At 34.7% G+C, this 17,590-nt stretch overlaps 1 protein-coding gene across 1 annotated transcript in view; it reads left to right on the top strand.

Moving 5' to 3' along the window:
* Positions 1-17,590, top strand: part of LOC149795347 (limbin-like) — a 125,207-nt gene that overhangs the window by 50,930 nt on the left and 56,687 nt on the right. Inside the window, exons 16-17 of the mRNA XM_089965122.1 lie at positions 6,755-6,946; positions 17,296-17,405. Coding sequence (XP_089821248.1) covers positions 6,755-6,946; positions 17,296-17,405 — 302 coding nt within the window. The remainder of the gene's footprint in view (positions 1-6,754; positions 6,947-17,295; positions 17,406-17,590) is intronic.

The following is a 17,590-nucleotide window of genomic DNA, read 5'->3' as shown; positions in this document are numbered from 1 at the left end:
CTTACTAGTATTAAAGACAATGAGCTCATTCACCCTCCAGGCATTATGGATTAACTGGAAAGCAAACGACGTACTCAAACCAACACTGAAGCCCTTTCAAACGATTTCTCACTTGGACATAAGGACTACCGGCGTTTTGTGAGTTTTCATACAGATAAAGAAAAAATACAAACCTCTAAATTGACTGCGTATATCCATCATTACTCCCTTTGATGTTACTCTTACTGGCTATTCACATGACTTCGGCACTACAATGGCGGTTAGTGACATGTACTTTAGTCTGGTTTACTGCAGTTTACAAATGACACCGTACGCTGGAGTTGTAAATTTCACAAAACTGGTACTGTAGCAAGACAAATTATTTTTAAATACTTTATTAGAGCAATCTTTGCTATTTTTGCCATCTTTGTTACAAAGGATTAAATGATGGTTAGAGGTGTTTATCCCGATATATGGTTGTTCAACTATAGTGTTATTTAATGTGCACTTTGTTTGCATACTACATTTATCCCGAGCTCTAATGTTTACAAAGGATTAAGTTAAGGTCAGTGGTGTCAATCTGTTTTGATTTTTTGGCAATGCGGTCGTTCATAGCAGTGTCAAAATGCATATTTTGCCAAGAAATCGCGGTCGCTGGTCGCGTTCAGCAGGTGGTCGTTCATAACAGAGCGTTTATATAGTAAAATCGATCCGTGCATTACGATTGTGGTCGGACATGACAGGTGGTCGCTCATAGCAGAGGTCGCTCATGACAGGTTTTACTGTATAGTATTTAATATAGCCTTCAAAATTTTGAACTCTGATTTTAGAACACAAGTATCTCATCAATATATATATTTTTTAAATATGAAATACATACAAATAATGGGTGCAGCAATGGGTAGTTGTATGGCTCCTTCATATGCTTCCCTTTTCATGGGTAAATTAGAAAAAGATTTTCTTCAAAACGAAAAGTTTAATCCATCTGTTTGGTTCAGATTTTTAGATGACATATTTATGATCTGGAACAATTCAAATGAAGAATTGAAAAAATGTATTGATCGCCTAAATCATTTTCATCCGACGATTAAATTTACTTATACTGCATCAAGTACACATGTTTCATTTTTATATGTAAATATAATAAAAAATATTGATAACACTATCTCTACAAATATTCATATCAAGGAAATTAATATCCACCAATATGTAGAATATTCTTCATGTCATCCCATGTCATGTAAAAATGGTATACCATATAGCCAGGCCAAAAGATACCGACGCATTATTTCAGATGATTGTCAGTTACAAAATTCCTTGAATAAATTATGAACTTATTTCCAAAATAGAAATTATCCTACATATATAATTAATTCTGCGCTGAACAAAGCCTGTAATCTTACTCAACATGAGGCTTTAAACACAGCAGAATGTAAAATAGAGAGTGATGTAATTCCTTTCACAATACAATATAATCCTTCATTACCTAATATAGGTCGTATAATTAATAAATATTATAGTCTCCTAAATTTATCCAAAAAAACTTAGCATCAAATCACTTTTCAAAATTAAGATTTTTTAATTAGAACTAAACAGACAGAAAATAAAAATATACACTTTTCGTCATCTAAATGTAACAGACACCGGTGCTGTCAATGTGCAAACATAAGAGAAAGAACTTCTTTCAGTACAACAAGTTTCTAAGAGAATGAATAATCATCGCTTTCATATAAAATATTATAGAGATCCTCAGTTTTCCTCTAATATTTCAATACACTTTAACACCAATAATCACTCTCTACTTGATTTTTCTTTCATGCCAGTAGATATTGTGCATGGTGACATGAATAGACTCATAAAAGAAACTTATTGGATTCATAAGTTAGATACTCTGTATCCTAATGGACTTAATGCCAATGCACTATATAAAATTGTATAATTTAAATTGGTATATTGTATATCCTTTATAACAATATAATTATATGTATGACTGTTTGTCTCTATTTTATTTTATTATTATTATTTTACTAAATCTATCTATATATATATATATATATATATATATATATATATATATATATATATATATATATATATATATATATATATATATGTGTGTGTGTGTGTGTGTGTATGTATTACAGACTGCATGTCACAAATTCTATTTATGCACTCTATGGAAACAATTTTTCAGGTTTTATGTTTTCATGACTCTTGTAAAATAAAAAATCGTTGTAAAAATGATCATGAAACTCAACAAATAAATAAGAGAATTGTATTTAATTCATTGTTTACAAATATTCTCAGAGCACCCAAAATGGATGCATGATTACATAAGTCGAAATGTGATTAGGGGAAGCTAGAAGTTGTACAGATTTACTGATCTACATGTATACAGTAATACTGTCAATTACTTCAATACATCATCAGAGGAATCTTGAAACCATGCAGATTTACATGTGTACACTGATACAGTGAATCACTGAAATCCATCATCAGGGGACTCTTAAAACCAAGATGGTCATATCAGTTTGTGGTTTTCTCTAAAAGAATTCTTATACTGTCTAGTTGGTGCTAAGTGAAAATGGAGCTGATCTGACATCCAATATGATTGCCACAGCAGCCCTCTTTAAACCTTACTGCTAATCTCCTGAACAGAAAGTCATAGTGATGCAAAGGTTTTAGACATTTTATGATGTCTAATTAGTCCTTATTGAAAATGATGCCAATCAGATATCTAATGTGACCACCATGGCAGCCATCTTGAAAATCTTGTTATTGCTACTCCTAAACAGAAAGTCATATTAATATGGGGTTTGTACCAAAGGACTTTATGTGATTGTTATGACTCTTTCATCTTAAACTTAGTAAAAGAACAAGCAAAATCAAAAAGTTTCATAAAATTTAACAATTAATTTAATTAGCTAATTTAGAAAATGAAACTGTAAGAGGAACTTACATTATTGTGAATTAAATCTCAAATAATCCTGAAATTTTTATCACAAGTCAAAAAGTATAGAATGTTCTGAATTAATTTTAAGAATCTTGAATGTGCTGATGTACAAGTACTGAATCGGTTGATATACCAACAGTCTTGATGTATCACAAAGACATAATCCAGAATGTCTTTGAATGAATTCACAATAATCCAAAAATAGTGTTTTAGACCAAACGTCAATAAAAAATTTGTGATTCTAATGAATAATTTAAATAAATGATTCCTCTCAAATTATAACTGAACACAACTAAACCTAATTCCATAAAGTCTGATATTAAGATAGGAGTTAAGACTTTGTTTACTGCCAAAAAAACATATATAAGCCTAAGGCAAAATAAGATGACCAGGATGTGAGTCATTTTCCATTAAATTTGTAAACAAACTCACTTCCAGAAACTTCTAAGGTCATAATCAATGCTAGATCTTGAACTCAGATAATATTAAAATGCCTATTTATAACTTACAAACAAATGAATCAGGTAAATGATGAAATTTCCAAAGGAAAAACCAAGCGCCTTAACTAAAACACAAGTAAACATGTTTATAAATGATTGTTATCTTAAAGTATAATCAGCAATCATAGACAAAAGTTAGTTATGTAATATGTTGTTTTTAAAAGACCCTTATAAATTTACAGTAATGTATAAAAGTTAAAAACACAATATAGATGTACATAACAATGATGTCTAGTTTGTTCTAAATGAAAATGATGCTGATATGTTAATATGATTGTCACAGCAGTTGTTTTGAAAATCTTGTTATTGCTACCTTTCCAGGACCGATGACCATATCAACATGGGATTTTTGTTAAGACTTTTTATGATGTCTAGTGTGTCTAAAATAAAAATGGTGCTGATCTGGTGACCCAGCATGGTCACCATAGCAGCCATCTTGAAAAACTTGTCACTACCCCCCCCCCCCCCGAACAAAAAGTCATATTGACATGGGGTTTTCATTAGGAAATGTCTTATGTAATCTAGATGGTCCTAAATGAAAATGGTGCTGCTCAGCAGTGATATCTATAATTTACAGAGGTTGTCCATTGATAACTACTTGTAATAGAGTTATAATATTAGGGGCCTCTGGGCTCCCAGGGATTTTGTTGAAGGTCAGATATACACCGATTATATTTACAAAACTATTTTGGAATATTTTTACCAGGTTAAATCTAGCAGTAAGTTACATATGTTTTGCATTGGGGGTTATGTCCCCTTCATTCAGATTTTGCCATAGGAGATAAAAAGTTCAATTTATTTGTTGTTGGTGATTATTTATTTTTCATGTATTGAATGCATATCATGCTATTAAAAGGGATCAGATATACACAACGACTCCATAACACTAAATTTTACTCTGTATAAAGGAGATAAAAATAGAATCATAATTTCATGATACTGTATTTGCTTTTGTATGATTCTCCACAATTGGAACATCCTTGGCCATTTCCTATGCATTTCCAATGACATTAGATCTAAATAGTGGTCATTTTGAATATCCTTCAAGCCTATGGTTATTTTTTTACCATAATAACCTTATTGATAACACGATGAGTCAATAACATGTTGTCACTAATAGCACTGTAAGCAATAGTTTCAGGCTAATGAAACCAGTTGATTTCTACAAAATTTTACATTAAAAACTGCTGGAATAATTTTTAAAAATTAAAAATTAAGGTATGTCATTGATGGTTGAAACATTTTTAGATTTCTGTTTTCTGCATCTGTGATATTAAAAGGATTTATTCTAAGGACCAAAAACCTACCAATTTGGGAAGAATCACCATAATAAACTCTGAGTCTTAAAGTTATTTAGCTCGTAACAGATAAATGCAAAGATGTTCGAAATGAAACCCTACTGCAAAAAGCATATCACTTAGTGCGCTGGTAGATCAGTGACTATGCTATTCATAGAATCTATCATCAGTTATTGTAGCTATGCGCAAGCAAGGAGGGGATAACTCTAATATGCTTTTGAAAATTATCATTAGGCCTGGAGATCAGAACAGGTCTCTTTTTGCATCATACCCTGTGTTAAAGTGATAACATCTTGCATGGAATTATTGGTTTTTATCTTAATTAAAAAAAAAAACAAATCTTGCATATCTAGCATTATTTTAATTCTAGCTCATGTTTTAAGGAGAACAAGGGCATTATGAAGTATTTAGGTTGTATTTTATACTCTTATTCAGCAAATACACTCTCCACACATGCATTTCTAGAAAGAGCAGCAATTTTACTATTATTTAAGAGTTGTTTGAAAATTTTAGCTGATGTAATTTGCACGAAATTGAGTTTTGAATTATGTGGGTCAGACATGTAATCCAAACTGGAATATCACTGCAAGCATGACAGAAGAATTAATAGTACTTAGTGACGTCATTCTCAAGGTGCGAAAATGTTACACTGCAAATTTATATCAACTTTTTGACTTAAATCGGCACACCATATGGCAGATTCATAACTTTTTAAACGTTAGATATGCAATTTTAATAGGACTGATCACCAGCTTGCGAACTGGACTGCTACTTTGGCGCTTTTCAGCAGCAACCTACATTGTTATAAATACGACTTTAACCCTTTGCATCTTGCCAAAGTATTGTTAAGTATAGCCTCAATTTTTCATTTGCTTCTCAGCTTTTGGGAACATATATCATTAAAATTGAAACAATGCACAGTAGCGTGCATTTTGCAATTTTGATTCACCCGGATTGTAATAATATTTTTGAGTAAATCAAAGTGATGTGAATCCTAATGCACAATCAGTGCTCATTTTCTCCAATTACCATATGTAGGAAAAAATTGGAATATATGTTTTAAATTTTTTAAATTTACTCCTAAAAATTGATAAATACCTTAACATTTATTTAGTTTTGGGTATTATAAACAGTGTTTCCATTTTTTTACATTTTGGCAAATTCCCGATTGTTGAGGAAACAACTGTTGATCTCCAAAAGTTGAAAATCTTGATGGCCAGTTATTTTTAGATTTCAATTTTTGAACAGCTCCTGGCTTAATATCTTAGGGTTCATGAGGGAAAAAATATAAATATGTAATAATGAGACCATAATAAATCCAAAGAAGTTAATGTTACACCTTGAAAATGCATTTTTTAAAATACCTTGCACATATCTACTTATTGCACTGGCAGATCAGTGACTATGCTGTTCATGGACTCAGACCTGTCATCACTTAGTACACTGGCAGATCAGTGACTATGCTTTTCACTGATTCAGATATATCATTGCTTAGTGCACTGGCAGATCAGTGTCTAGGGTGTTCACAGATTCAGATCTGTTCTGTCATCACTTAGTGCAAAGCTGATTGGGGACTGTGCTGTTCAGAGAGCTAGATCTGTGATCACTTAGTACACTGGCAGATCAGTGACTATGGTGTTCATAAACCCAGATCTATCATCACTTACTAAACTGGCAGATTAGTCTGTGGCATTCATATACTCATATCTGTCAGCACTTAATGCAATGGCAGATCAAGGACTTTTCTATTGATTCTAATGATGATTTTAATAAAACAGCATAGACTATAACCTGTAGGTGCATTATGTGATGTCAGATCAGTGATGTCCAATTAGGATCTGTGATACAGTTTGTTGTAGCATTTGTTTTTGGGTCCACTCTATAAATATTTTTCTTGTCAGCACTTTAGTATGTCAATTAGCTGAGTAATTTAATTGGTTCCCTGAGCTCATCCAATAATGTATACATTTGATAATTATAATTATGATACATCAGAATTTAGGTTTTTATGCATGTTGTTGCAGACCCGTTATTCTATGCCGAGGAAAGATTGAAGATTTTGTCACAGCAGCGTGTAGAGAAGAATAATATAGAGAATGAACTGGATGAGGAACATGCACAGGAATTGATGATTCTTCGGAAGGAAATTGAAACACAAACTGAAGATGAGCTGAAAAAGGCAGAGACTAGACTTCGGGAAAAGTTGCCAAATGATGGTAAGAGCATCATTCATGAGAAATATCTTGATTATCCTGATTCCTTGATATTTGTCTGGCCTGTGAATGGTGATCAAAGGTACCACTTGTTATGTTTGAGTTGTAAAAGTTATACTAAATGTAGTTAAAATTAAGTTTGAGCCCTATGACACTCACAGTCATTCTGACACTCATGAAAACAAATACATGGTGATATATTGGCATTGTCACTTAAATCTATAGTCCTAATATTTTGTTCTTCAATCCAGTTGTTATCACTGCATATAAACTGATGTGATATAACAGATGTATTAATATGTTCTTAAACACTTCCAGTTTCTAATATTCATAAGACACAGTTTTTGTAACTGAGAAAATTTATCGAGTCCATGTAACAAAATCTCTGTATCTTGCAGTCTTTTTTATTAGACATCCACTCCTTGTTCGAATCTCTCCTGTCTGGTTTGGCCCATTGATGACTAATGGCATCTTGTCATTCAGTTCAGTGACCTCCTTTTTAGTATCTTCGTATCTATCATATATCTCAGACGTCTTCGGTTTCTCCTGTATATAGCACAATCCTGTGTTTGTTTTCACATCATGCAGCCTTGGAGTGCTACTTTTTCTGACGACTACAGCTGGTTCCCAAAGATCTTGTCTTCTGATTCTAACTTTGTCTCCAGAAGTCAGATTTGGAAGCTCTTTATCTGTTCTGTCATACTGTTTCTTTTGCTGATTTTTCTTTTCACCCAGTTTCCACTTTAGGTTTCTTTCTTTTATAACTTGTGAACATAGCTGTATATTGGTAGTGGGTATAGTCGATCGAAGTCTTCGACTCGTCAGTATTTGTGCTGGACATCCAATGTCATCAATTGGTGTATTTCGATACTCCAATATCAATGAATATGGATCTTTTCCATCTCTCTTCGCCTTATTGAAAATTCCATCGACAGTTTGAACGGTTCTTTCTACTAAACCATTAGACTGTGGATACTTGGGACTTGACAGTGTGTTTGAATCCCCAGGTTTTGCAAACTGACCATATTCTTTTGAGGAGAAATGTGGTTCATTATCACTGTTTACTTCTCGTGTTATTCCATGTCTTGCAAAAACTGACTTTGTGTGTGTGATTACTGTGCTTGATCATGTATTTTCTAACTTGGCAACTTCAGAATATCTGGATCAGTAGTCTACTATCAAGACATAGTTGTAATTATTCCACATAAATAAATCTGTTCCAACCATTTCCCATGGTGCAGTAGGTTGTGTAGATGACAATGGTTCTTTTTTATTTGACTTTATGTATTCCTGGCAAGTAGAACCATTCGATACTGTGTCTGCAATTTGTGCATTCATGCCAGGCCAATACATAATGTCTCTTGCTCTTTGCTTTGTTTTCTCAATGCCCATATGACTTTAGTGCAACTCTTTTAGCATTTCTTTCTGAAGAGCATCTGGTATTACAATCTTCTCTCCTTTTAGAACTAATCTGTCCATTTCTGAAAGTTCATCCCTGCAGTTCCAGAAATTTCTGCTTTCAAAAGGTACGAGATGTTTATCATTTGGCCAGCCCTTTTGAATCATTTCTTGTAATTTGGTCATTTTGTTATCACGTTTAGTCCAATTCTTTATTGCTTCTAAGTGTGTATCTGCAATCTGTATATTTGACATGATCATGTGCACATAGCACTCAGTTTCACTATCCATGTTCATCTCAGATGTGTCCATCTGTCTGTATGCTCTTGACAATGTATCTACTACAATTAACTCTTTTCCTGGACAATATGTTAAGTCAAAAACTGTACTTTTGCAGTCTTAAAAGCATTCTCTGAAATCTAGGCGGTGCGGCAGATAGAGGTTTCTTGAGGATCAATTTCAGAGGTTTATGATCTGTTTCAACTTGTACTTGACGACCATAAGTATACTGATGAAATCTTTCAAGACCAAATAACACAGCAAGCAGTTCTTTCTCGATGTGTGCATACCTTGTTTCTGCATCTGTCAAAAACTTTAATGCATATGCTATGGGTTTGCCTGACTGTATCAACACTGCTCCAAGTCCTGATTTTGATGCATCACAACTAACAACGACAGGCTTCTTAACATCGAAGTATTTCAACAATGGTTCTTTGATTAGAATCTGTTTGATCACTTCATATGCATGTTTCTGTGCAGCTTCCCAAACAAAATCAGTTTCACTTTTCAAAAGTGCTCTGATTGGCTCATTCACTGTAGACATATTTGGGATAAATTTTGCTAGGTAGTCGACTAGACCCAGTATTCTTTCAATTTCTTTCTTGTCCATCGGAGCGGGCATTTCTGTGATTGCTATTACTTTTTTTGGGTCAGGTTTAGTACCTGATGATGTCAACATGTGTCCCATGTAGCACATTTCTGTTAGTCCAAATTGGCATTTTTTCCAAATTCAGTGTCAGATTTATTTCCTGGCATCTCTTTAAAATATTTTTCAGTTTTCCATCATGATCTTCCTTTGAAGTTCCCCATACAGTTAAGTCATCTGTTTCAGTCTCCACCCAAGGCAGGTCCTCAAATTACTGTGCCACATGTTTCCGGAACACTTCTTGAGTAGATTTAATACCAAAAGGCATTCTCAGGTAGCAATATCTACCAAATGGGGTGTTAAATGTTGTCAATAACTGGCTTTCCTCATCCAGATTTTTTTGCCAGTAGCCATGATTGGCATCTAGTATGGAGAAAACCATAGCTCCAGCCATCCTTGTGGTTATATCTTCAATTATAGGAAGTTGATAATGCTCTCGTTTGATAGCTTGATTCAGGTTTCTCGGATCTGAACAAATTCATAGTTTTCCTGACTTGGGTTTTTCAACAACTACTAATGAACTGACCCATTCTGTTGGTTCATCTATTTTACGTATTGCATTTTTCCGTTCCATCTCTTCCAAAGTTGATTTAAGTGGTTCTCGTAAAGCTGTAGGAACCTTCCTGGGTGGATTAATGACAGGTTTCACGCTTTTGTCAATTGCGATATGATATTTCTGTTTCAGACATCCTAGACCTTTGAACACACTGGGAAATTTCCTCACGATATGATTCTCTTTATTCCTGTGAACATTGCAAACTACTTGTATTAAATGCAAATCCTGAGATGCTTTGAACCCAAGAATAGGCGGTTTGCTTGTTTTTGTGATATAAAAATCAAGTTCTTGATTCATGCAGTTTAATTTGCATTTGCCTATAACAATTAGTTTTTCACCCGAGTAGCTTGTGAGACAGGTCTTGGTTGGTTTTACTTCAACATTGTCAGTGTTTGTTGTTTCAAAAATATGATTTGGAATGATGTTTACTTGCGAGCCAGTATCAATTTTATATATGACATAAGTACCATGAAGAGTCAGAGTGACATTGCATTCTTTGTTACTGATTTCAGTGTTTGTCTTTGTCACTGTTCCTACAAAAGATGTTTCTTCCTCTTCACTTGAGTATTCTTGCATGCCATGCACCCATTTTGTCTTGCAGCATTTCCGAAAATGATCCTGTTTTTGACACCTGTAGCATATTTTTCCATACGCTGGACACCTACCTACTGCATGCAATTTGCCTCATTTACCACAGTTGATTAATCTGGAGTGTGATTTCATATATAACATTTCCGTTTCTTTGGTTGTGCTGTTTTTTTCTTTTTTCTTCATTTTCACACCATGAACTTCTGATGCAGTTGCTTCATCTTGCAAACTTTGAATCTGCTTTTTGGATTCTTTGTCTGCTCTGCAGATAGCTTTTTGTAATGTCATTTGATCTCGTAAAAGTCTTTCTTTTACTTTTTCAAAATTAGTCCCACAGACAATTCTATCTCTAGTCATTTCATTCTGTAGATTTTCAAATTACAGTTCTTTGCAATCAATTTAAGTTTTGTTACATATTGGTCAATGGTTTCATTCTTTTGTTGGATTCTTGTATTTAATCTGTGCCTTTCTACTTTAATGTTTTCAGCTTCACTGGCCTCAAATGTAAATGTGTTGTAAATGTCTCTACCATCCTGACCAATAATATATAGGAAAGCACTAAATTTTTCTTTGTCTTCCTTATCTGTAAGTGCAACATCTAAGTAAACCTGCATTGTCTGCTTCCACCTCCTCCAAGTTTCTGCTAGATGGTGGGAATTAAAGTCAGTTTCAGGTGGCTTATTGAGTTTTTCCATGATGTCACAATTAACACATAAACTTGTGCATCCAGATTTTAGTATTGTTATGGAGACATACTTCTTAATGGTATAAATCCAACTTATTCCAGAATTTTCACTTCTGACACCATGTTATTAAATAACACAAAACATGGTTTGGTCTAACTACTTTAATGGCTTGGTTCAGCTGACTCCAAACAGAGAATACCTATGCACACTAGTTTCTCATGCTAGTGTTATCATAAGGCATATAGGGTTACAACTGAGTGAGAGCCTGGAGCTGACCTTATGTGACCTGTAACTGTCAGACCATTTGTAGTAACAGAATGTTGATACCAACGGCATAGGTGTCTATGTTTTGGTGGCATGGACATTGATTGGCCTGTGAATAGTGAAGCATAGGTGACTATGTTTTGGTGACATGGGCATTGATTGGCCTGTGAATAGTGAAGCATAGGTGTCTATGTTTTGGTGACATGGGCATTGATTGGCCTGTGGATAGTGAAGCATAGGTGTCTATGTTTTGGTGACATGGGCATTGATTGGCCTGTGAATAGTATGGCATAGGTGTCTATGTTTTTATAACAGTGGCAGTGACTGCCCTGTGATTGGTGAGGCATAGGTATCTGTTTTCTGATAATAGTGGTAGTGGTGATAACTGAGTGTCTGACCTATGAATGGCATGGCATAGGAATCATTGTTATGACAACAGTGGCAGTGGTGACAATGGCAATGGTCACAGAATCAAGAATTTAAGATTGCTTTGTTAAAGTGTTTGAAAAGCATGTATCTACAGCATTAGTTCACACTTAATTCAGATATTACTGTGTTTAACAATAGTTCTGTTGTTCTGCAAGTATTTCCTGTAAACAGTACCCTTCATTATAGAACCATCATTCCATGGAATGAAAAGATTTAAATGATTTCATCTATAAAATAAACACTGATCACAGTTTGATCAAATTTGGCAGAAACATCTTGACATGTAAACCTTTCAATTTGTGCACAACTAATGCCAATACCCCATCAAATGTATCCACCAATTTTAACAGCGGAAGAATTTACATGACTTCTTTTCCAAAACAGAATTTTATCATGTTTGACTGAAACAGCCAGTCATGAAGTCTCTTAAGGTCTGTACAAATGATGTTGATCCACTATCAAATATCACTGCAATTACTACAAATATAAAAAGTTGTAAACAGCTTTTCAAGAATAGAAGTTGACAAATCTTGATAGAAAGCATCTAGCATGAAGACCTCTCTGATTTACACCAATGATGCTGAACCATCATCAATATGGCCACCAATACTAAATATAGATTAACATTTTACTGCTGTCTTTTCAAAAGCCACTCAACTGATATTGACCAAATCAACAGAAATTATCTTGGCATAAAGAGATTTCTAACTCTAACAAGTGATTCCAATCAGCAACTAAAAGTAGAAAAACATTTACACAAGTTTATCTGAAATAAACCTGCTGAACATACTTGCCCAACTTTGACACAAAATAATTTGTTTGAGGCTTTTTAGTATTGGACAATTATACCATGTTGGAACAGTTGTTTTTATGGCATATGCAGTCAAATGTTTTGGAGGAAATTTTCAACAGAAGTATTGTACTGACCCAGTTCTCTTAGTCAACTTCTCATTCATTTTACTGTTAGGATGACATCATATTTTCAACAGAAGTATTGGACTGACCCAGATCTCTTAGTCAACTTCTCATTCATTTTACTGTTAGGATGACATCAGCCCGGTGAGCAGTCTCAGGCCTATGTCTGCCTCTTCTTTTGAAATTATTCTCGTTGGCATCAGAAAGAAAACTTACTTGCCTTTGAAAAGGTATTTTACTAATTATGGTCGATTAAATATTTAGTAAACAAGCTTCATATCCAAACCCTCTTCACTTTTTTAAAAACTTCCCTCCAATGCAAGCTCTTATATGAGTGAAACCACTTTCAGCCCACCAGACACAAAGAATTTGTCATGGCTTTATGAGTTTTTTGCATCATTTATTTGTCAGTATTTTTTTTGTGGATGATCTGTAGAATTGTTTATGAGCAGATTTGTGTGAAATTTTGAATTTAGCCTTATTGCAACAAGAACTCAGGCGAAATGTTAAGTAATCATCCAAATTTTCATTTTAAAGGGATGGTCTGGCTCTGATCTTGTGGATGTACTTGATGTTTTATTTATTAATAGAGTTTGATAACATTTGGAATGTACTTTAATATGAACAAAAGATATGTTTGATTACATTCAAAATCTATGCATATTAATGATGTGAGTGCATATTAATGAGGTGAGTACATATTAATGAGGTGAGTACATGTTAATGAAGTGGTATAGGCTTTAATTTGTTGATCTTGAGAGACTATATTTATGCTCAGATTTTGATGGAACATAATATTTAGCTCTGTATCAACAAGATCTTTCATGCACTCAATAGCCATCAAGACCTGTATATATCAATGAGGCAATATTGAACTGATTGGTGACCTTGTGAATGCACATGAGGTTTAAATTGCTGATTGGTGACCTTGTGAATGCACATGAGGCTTTAATTGCTGATTGGTGACCTTGTGAATACACATGTGGCTTAAATTGCTGATTGGTGACCTTGTGAATGCACATGAGGCTTAAATTGCTGATTGGTGACCTTCTGAATGCACATGAGGCTCAAATTGCTGATTGGTGACCTTGTGAATGCACATGAGGCATAAATTGCTGATTGGTGATCTTGTGAATGCACATGAGACTCAAATTGCTGATTGGTGACCTTGTGAATGTACATGAGGTTTAAATTGCTGATTGGTGACCTTGGGAATGCACATGAGGCTCAAATTACTGATTGGTGACCTTGTGAATGCACATGAGGCTTAAATTGCTGATTGGTGACCTTATGAATGCACATGAGGCTCAAATTGCTGATTGGTGACCTTGTGAATGCACATGAGGCTTAAATTGCTGATTGGTGACCTTGTGAAGGCACATGTGGCTTTAATCATCAACAGAATTTGATGAAACATGCTGTGTAGCTTTATATCAGCAAAATATCAGGCAAATTGTATAGCTGGCCAGGTGTGTGCATGTTAATAAGGTAATGTGGGTTTCAATCAGCCAGACTTGTTGTTAGCTGGCTAAATATTGTTTGGTCAGTTGTTGATGCATTTGTTTATCATAGTATTCACACACCCTCCCATTTGTTTATTATAGTATTCACACACCCTCCCATTTGTTTATTATAGTATTCACACACCCTCCCATTTGTTTATTATAGTATTCACACACCCTCCCATTTGTTTATTATAGTATGCACACACCCTCCCATTTAAATGAAAAGCATTAAGCATAAAAAAGATACACAAAACTTAGCCATGTTATCAATAAATTTTTCATTTCTAAACTCATGTTCACCAGGGGGTCCCTAACACTGTCAACTTATTGGCATTTCAAACCAAAACGGAAGCTTTCAATGTAAACAAGCAGACAGTTTGCTCACTTTCTTTTTCTGGTTTCATGAACAGTCCATTTCAGTAAAAACATTTGCAATGCCTAGTTCTAATATTTCTAACCCAAACTGAACAACTAAAAGAAAGAACTCTTGCATGTGTTCAAAGAGATGTATCTCCAAAATTTACAGAATTATTGAGATTATCAAAGACAGTGCAGTACATCACATCTGTTGCTTGAAAACATAGTCTTGCCCATGCATATATGGAAACCTTGTTATCAAAGAAACTCTAATTTGATTTGAAATGTCAACATTTTGACAGTGTTTGGACCCCCTGATGACAACCAAGTTAGAAATTATATATTGAGGAATGAGAGGCTAAGTATTACTCATTTTTTATATCCTTGGTGCCTTTTATTTGTAAAATTGGTAGGGGAAGAGGATACTTACAAATTGGAGGTTGTGCAAATACTGTAGGCCTACATCGGACATGTGGGAGATCTCTGGCCCACTTAGGCTGCTTGTTGTATGCTTTTTACATGGTGAATGACTCTCTTTGCAGTAACTTTATCCTGATTGCCATGAATTGACAGCTTGTCTAACAGAGTTAAACAAATTTTCTGCAAGGCATTTTTCATGTTGTATGTAGTCTGTGGTGTAATTTCATTCAAGCAGACAGGCATACCTCCCCGAAGTCTGTGCACAATGAGAGTCAGGTAATTATTGATAAGTGTTAATCCTTTTTTATCCCTTCTAAATCTTCTGTCCAAAAATGGAACATCCATGTCATCAGTCAGTTGACTCTATTTGTTCATGTGCATTAAAATGTAAGCATGTCAGTTAAAGACATGAATGGTTATGGAATATATTGGCAAAAAGAGCTAACAGTCTTTGCCCCTTTCTATTCTGATTAAGTGTCACAGTCTATTGATCTGCACAGCTGAGATTGATGTTTGCTGATGCTTAAATGAGACAACTCATATGTTAGCTCTACTCCACAGCTAACAGTTGAATGCACATCCAGAGCTTTGATTGACAGTTGAATGCACATGCACAGCTATGACTGACAGTTGAATGTACAGCCACAGCTGTGACTGACAGTTGAATGCACTGTCCACAGCTATGACTGGCAGTTGAATGCACATCAACATCTATGACTGACAGTTGAGTGCACAACCACAGCTATGACTGACAGTTGAATGCACATCCACAGCTATAACTGACAGTTGAATGCACATTTACAGCTATGACTGACAGTTGAATGTACATCAGCATTTATGACTGACAGTTGAATGCACATTTACGGCTATGACATAGTTGAATGCACATCCACAGCTATGACTGACAGTTGAATGTACAACCATGGCTATGACTGACAGTTGAATGCACATCCACAGTTATGACTGAAAGTTCAATGCATATGTGCAACTATGACTGACAGTTAAATGCACATCCATGACTATGACTGACAGTTGAACACACATCAGCATCTATGACAGACAGTTGAATGCACATTTACATCTATGACTGACAGTTGAATGCACATGCACAGCTTTGACTGACAGTTGAATGCACATCCACAGTTATGACTGACAGATGAATGTACATTCACAGCTATGACTGACAGTTGAATGCACATCCACAGCTATGACTAAATTCTACTGACATTTAAATGAGACTTCACATATATTGGCTCCACTCCATAGGTACAAGTGACAGTTTGCTGACTGATAAATGAGACAACACATGTTTCAGCTCCAGTCCACAGTTGCAACTCACAATGTACTGACCATTAAATGAAACTACATATTTCATCTCCACTCCACAGCTATGACTTACCATCTGGTGACAGTTGAAGGCTATACATATTTCAGCTCCACTCCACAGTTATGACTGACATTGTGCTGACAGTTGAATGAGACAATACATCTTTCACACCATACCACAGCTATGACTAACAGTCTGTTGACAAATGAAAAAGGCTACACATATTTCAGCTCCACTCTACAGCTAAGACTGTCGGTCTGAATGTTGAATGCTGAAGAGTAGGGTTATAACCTTGTGTGCTCTGGAAAAAAGGACTTGAATATCTTGATTCCTTTTTATAATTGCTAACTGTTCCCACAGATTAATTAGAAACTTACTTGTAATTGCTTTAAATCACAGGCCAATCTTAAGGCAGACTTCGTCTGTATACCAAGTTTGTGGTAAAGCACATTAATTTGCATTTTTTGATAACAGATAAAAAAAAGTGTTGAACTCAAAGCTTGACTAGTTTTTATCAAATTAAAATGAGATATTAGTGTGTACTTAATAAAACTCCATTTTATTTTATTGTACTTTTGTTTCAACAGTCAAACAGAATTGATTTGCTCATCATTTGGCAATGTTGTTTCCAAATATAGAAAAATAAAAATCAATCTGTATCACACCACCATTCTCTTTTAAGTAATCTGAGAATTTACCACTGCAAAAGAAATAAGAATTTGACCTTTTAACTCAAATGGTTACTACTTGACTATTACTGCTCTATTACACTGGTTCAGAACTGAGCCTCCATGAACTTTTTATAAACAATATTTTGCACCATTTTGTTAAGCAACAAAATTGAAATTAATCACCTATGGAACCCCAGGAGTGGCATTCTCAATTACATGGTTAATGACAATTGTAACCTATTTTTATTCCCTTTTTATTTGTAAACCTGAACTGAGGTGAAGAGATACCAAATCTATGCTCTCTGTTTCAGAGAAGACTCTTGATGGTGTGCAGAGACTGTTGAAGCAGCATGATAAAGAACTCAGAGAGCTGAGAGCTGGACAAGATAAGAATCGACAACTTCAGATGGTCCATTTTGAGGTAGGGCAAGGTTTTTCCAAGGTTACTAAACTCTGGGTCCACCTAAGCTCTTCAGTTTCCTTTTCAGATTAATTTCCCAGTCATAATACATTAGGAGTACATCCATTACCTTGCATATCAAGCTCTCCAAAGCTAAAATAGACATCTGATACATCTTCTGGTATGTTTTAACAACAGAAGTGCTA

The sequence above is a fragment of the Sinohyriopsis cumingii genome, chromosome 7 (genome assembly GCF_028554795.1).
Source record: "Sinohyriopsis cumingii isolate HCF-2022 chromosome 7, ASM2855479v2, whole genome shotgun sequence".
Classification (NCBI taxonomy): Eukaryota; Metazoa; Mollusca; class Bivalvia; order Unionida; family Unionidae; genus Sinohyriopsis; species Sinohyriopsis cumingii.
Note: the sequence above shows the minus strand (reverse complement) of the source record. Positions and strands in the feature narration are given on the sequence as shown.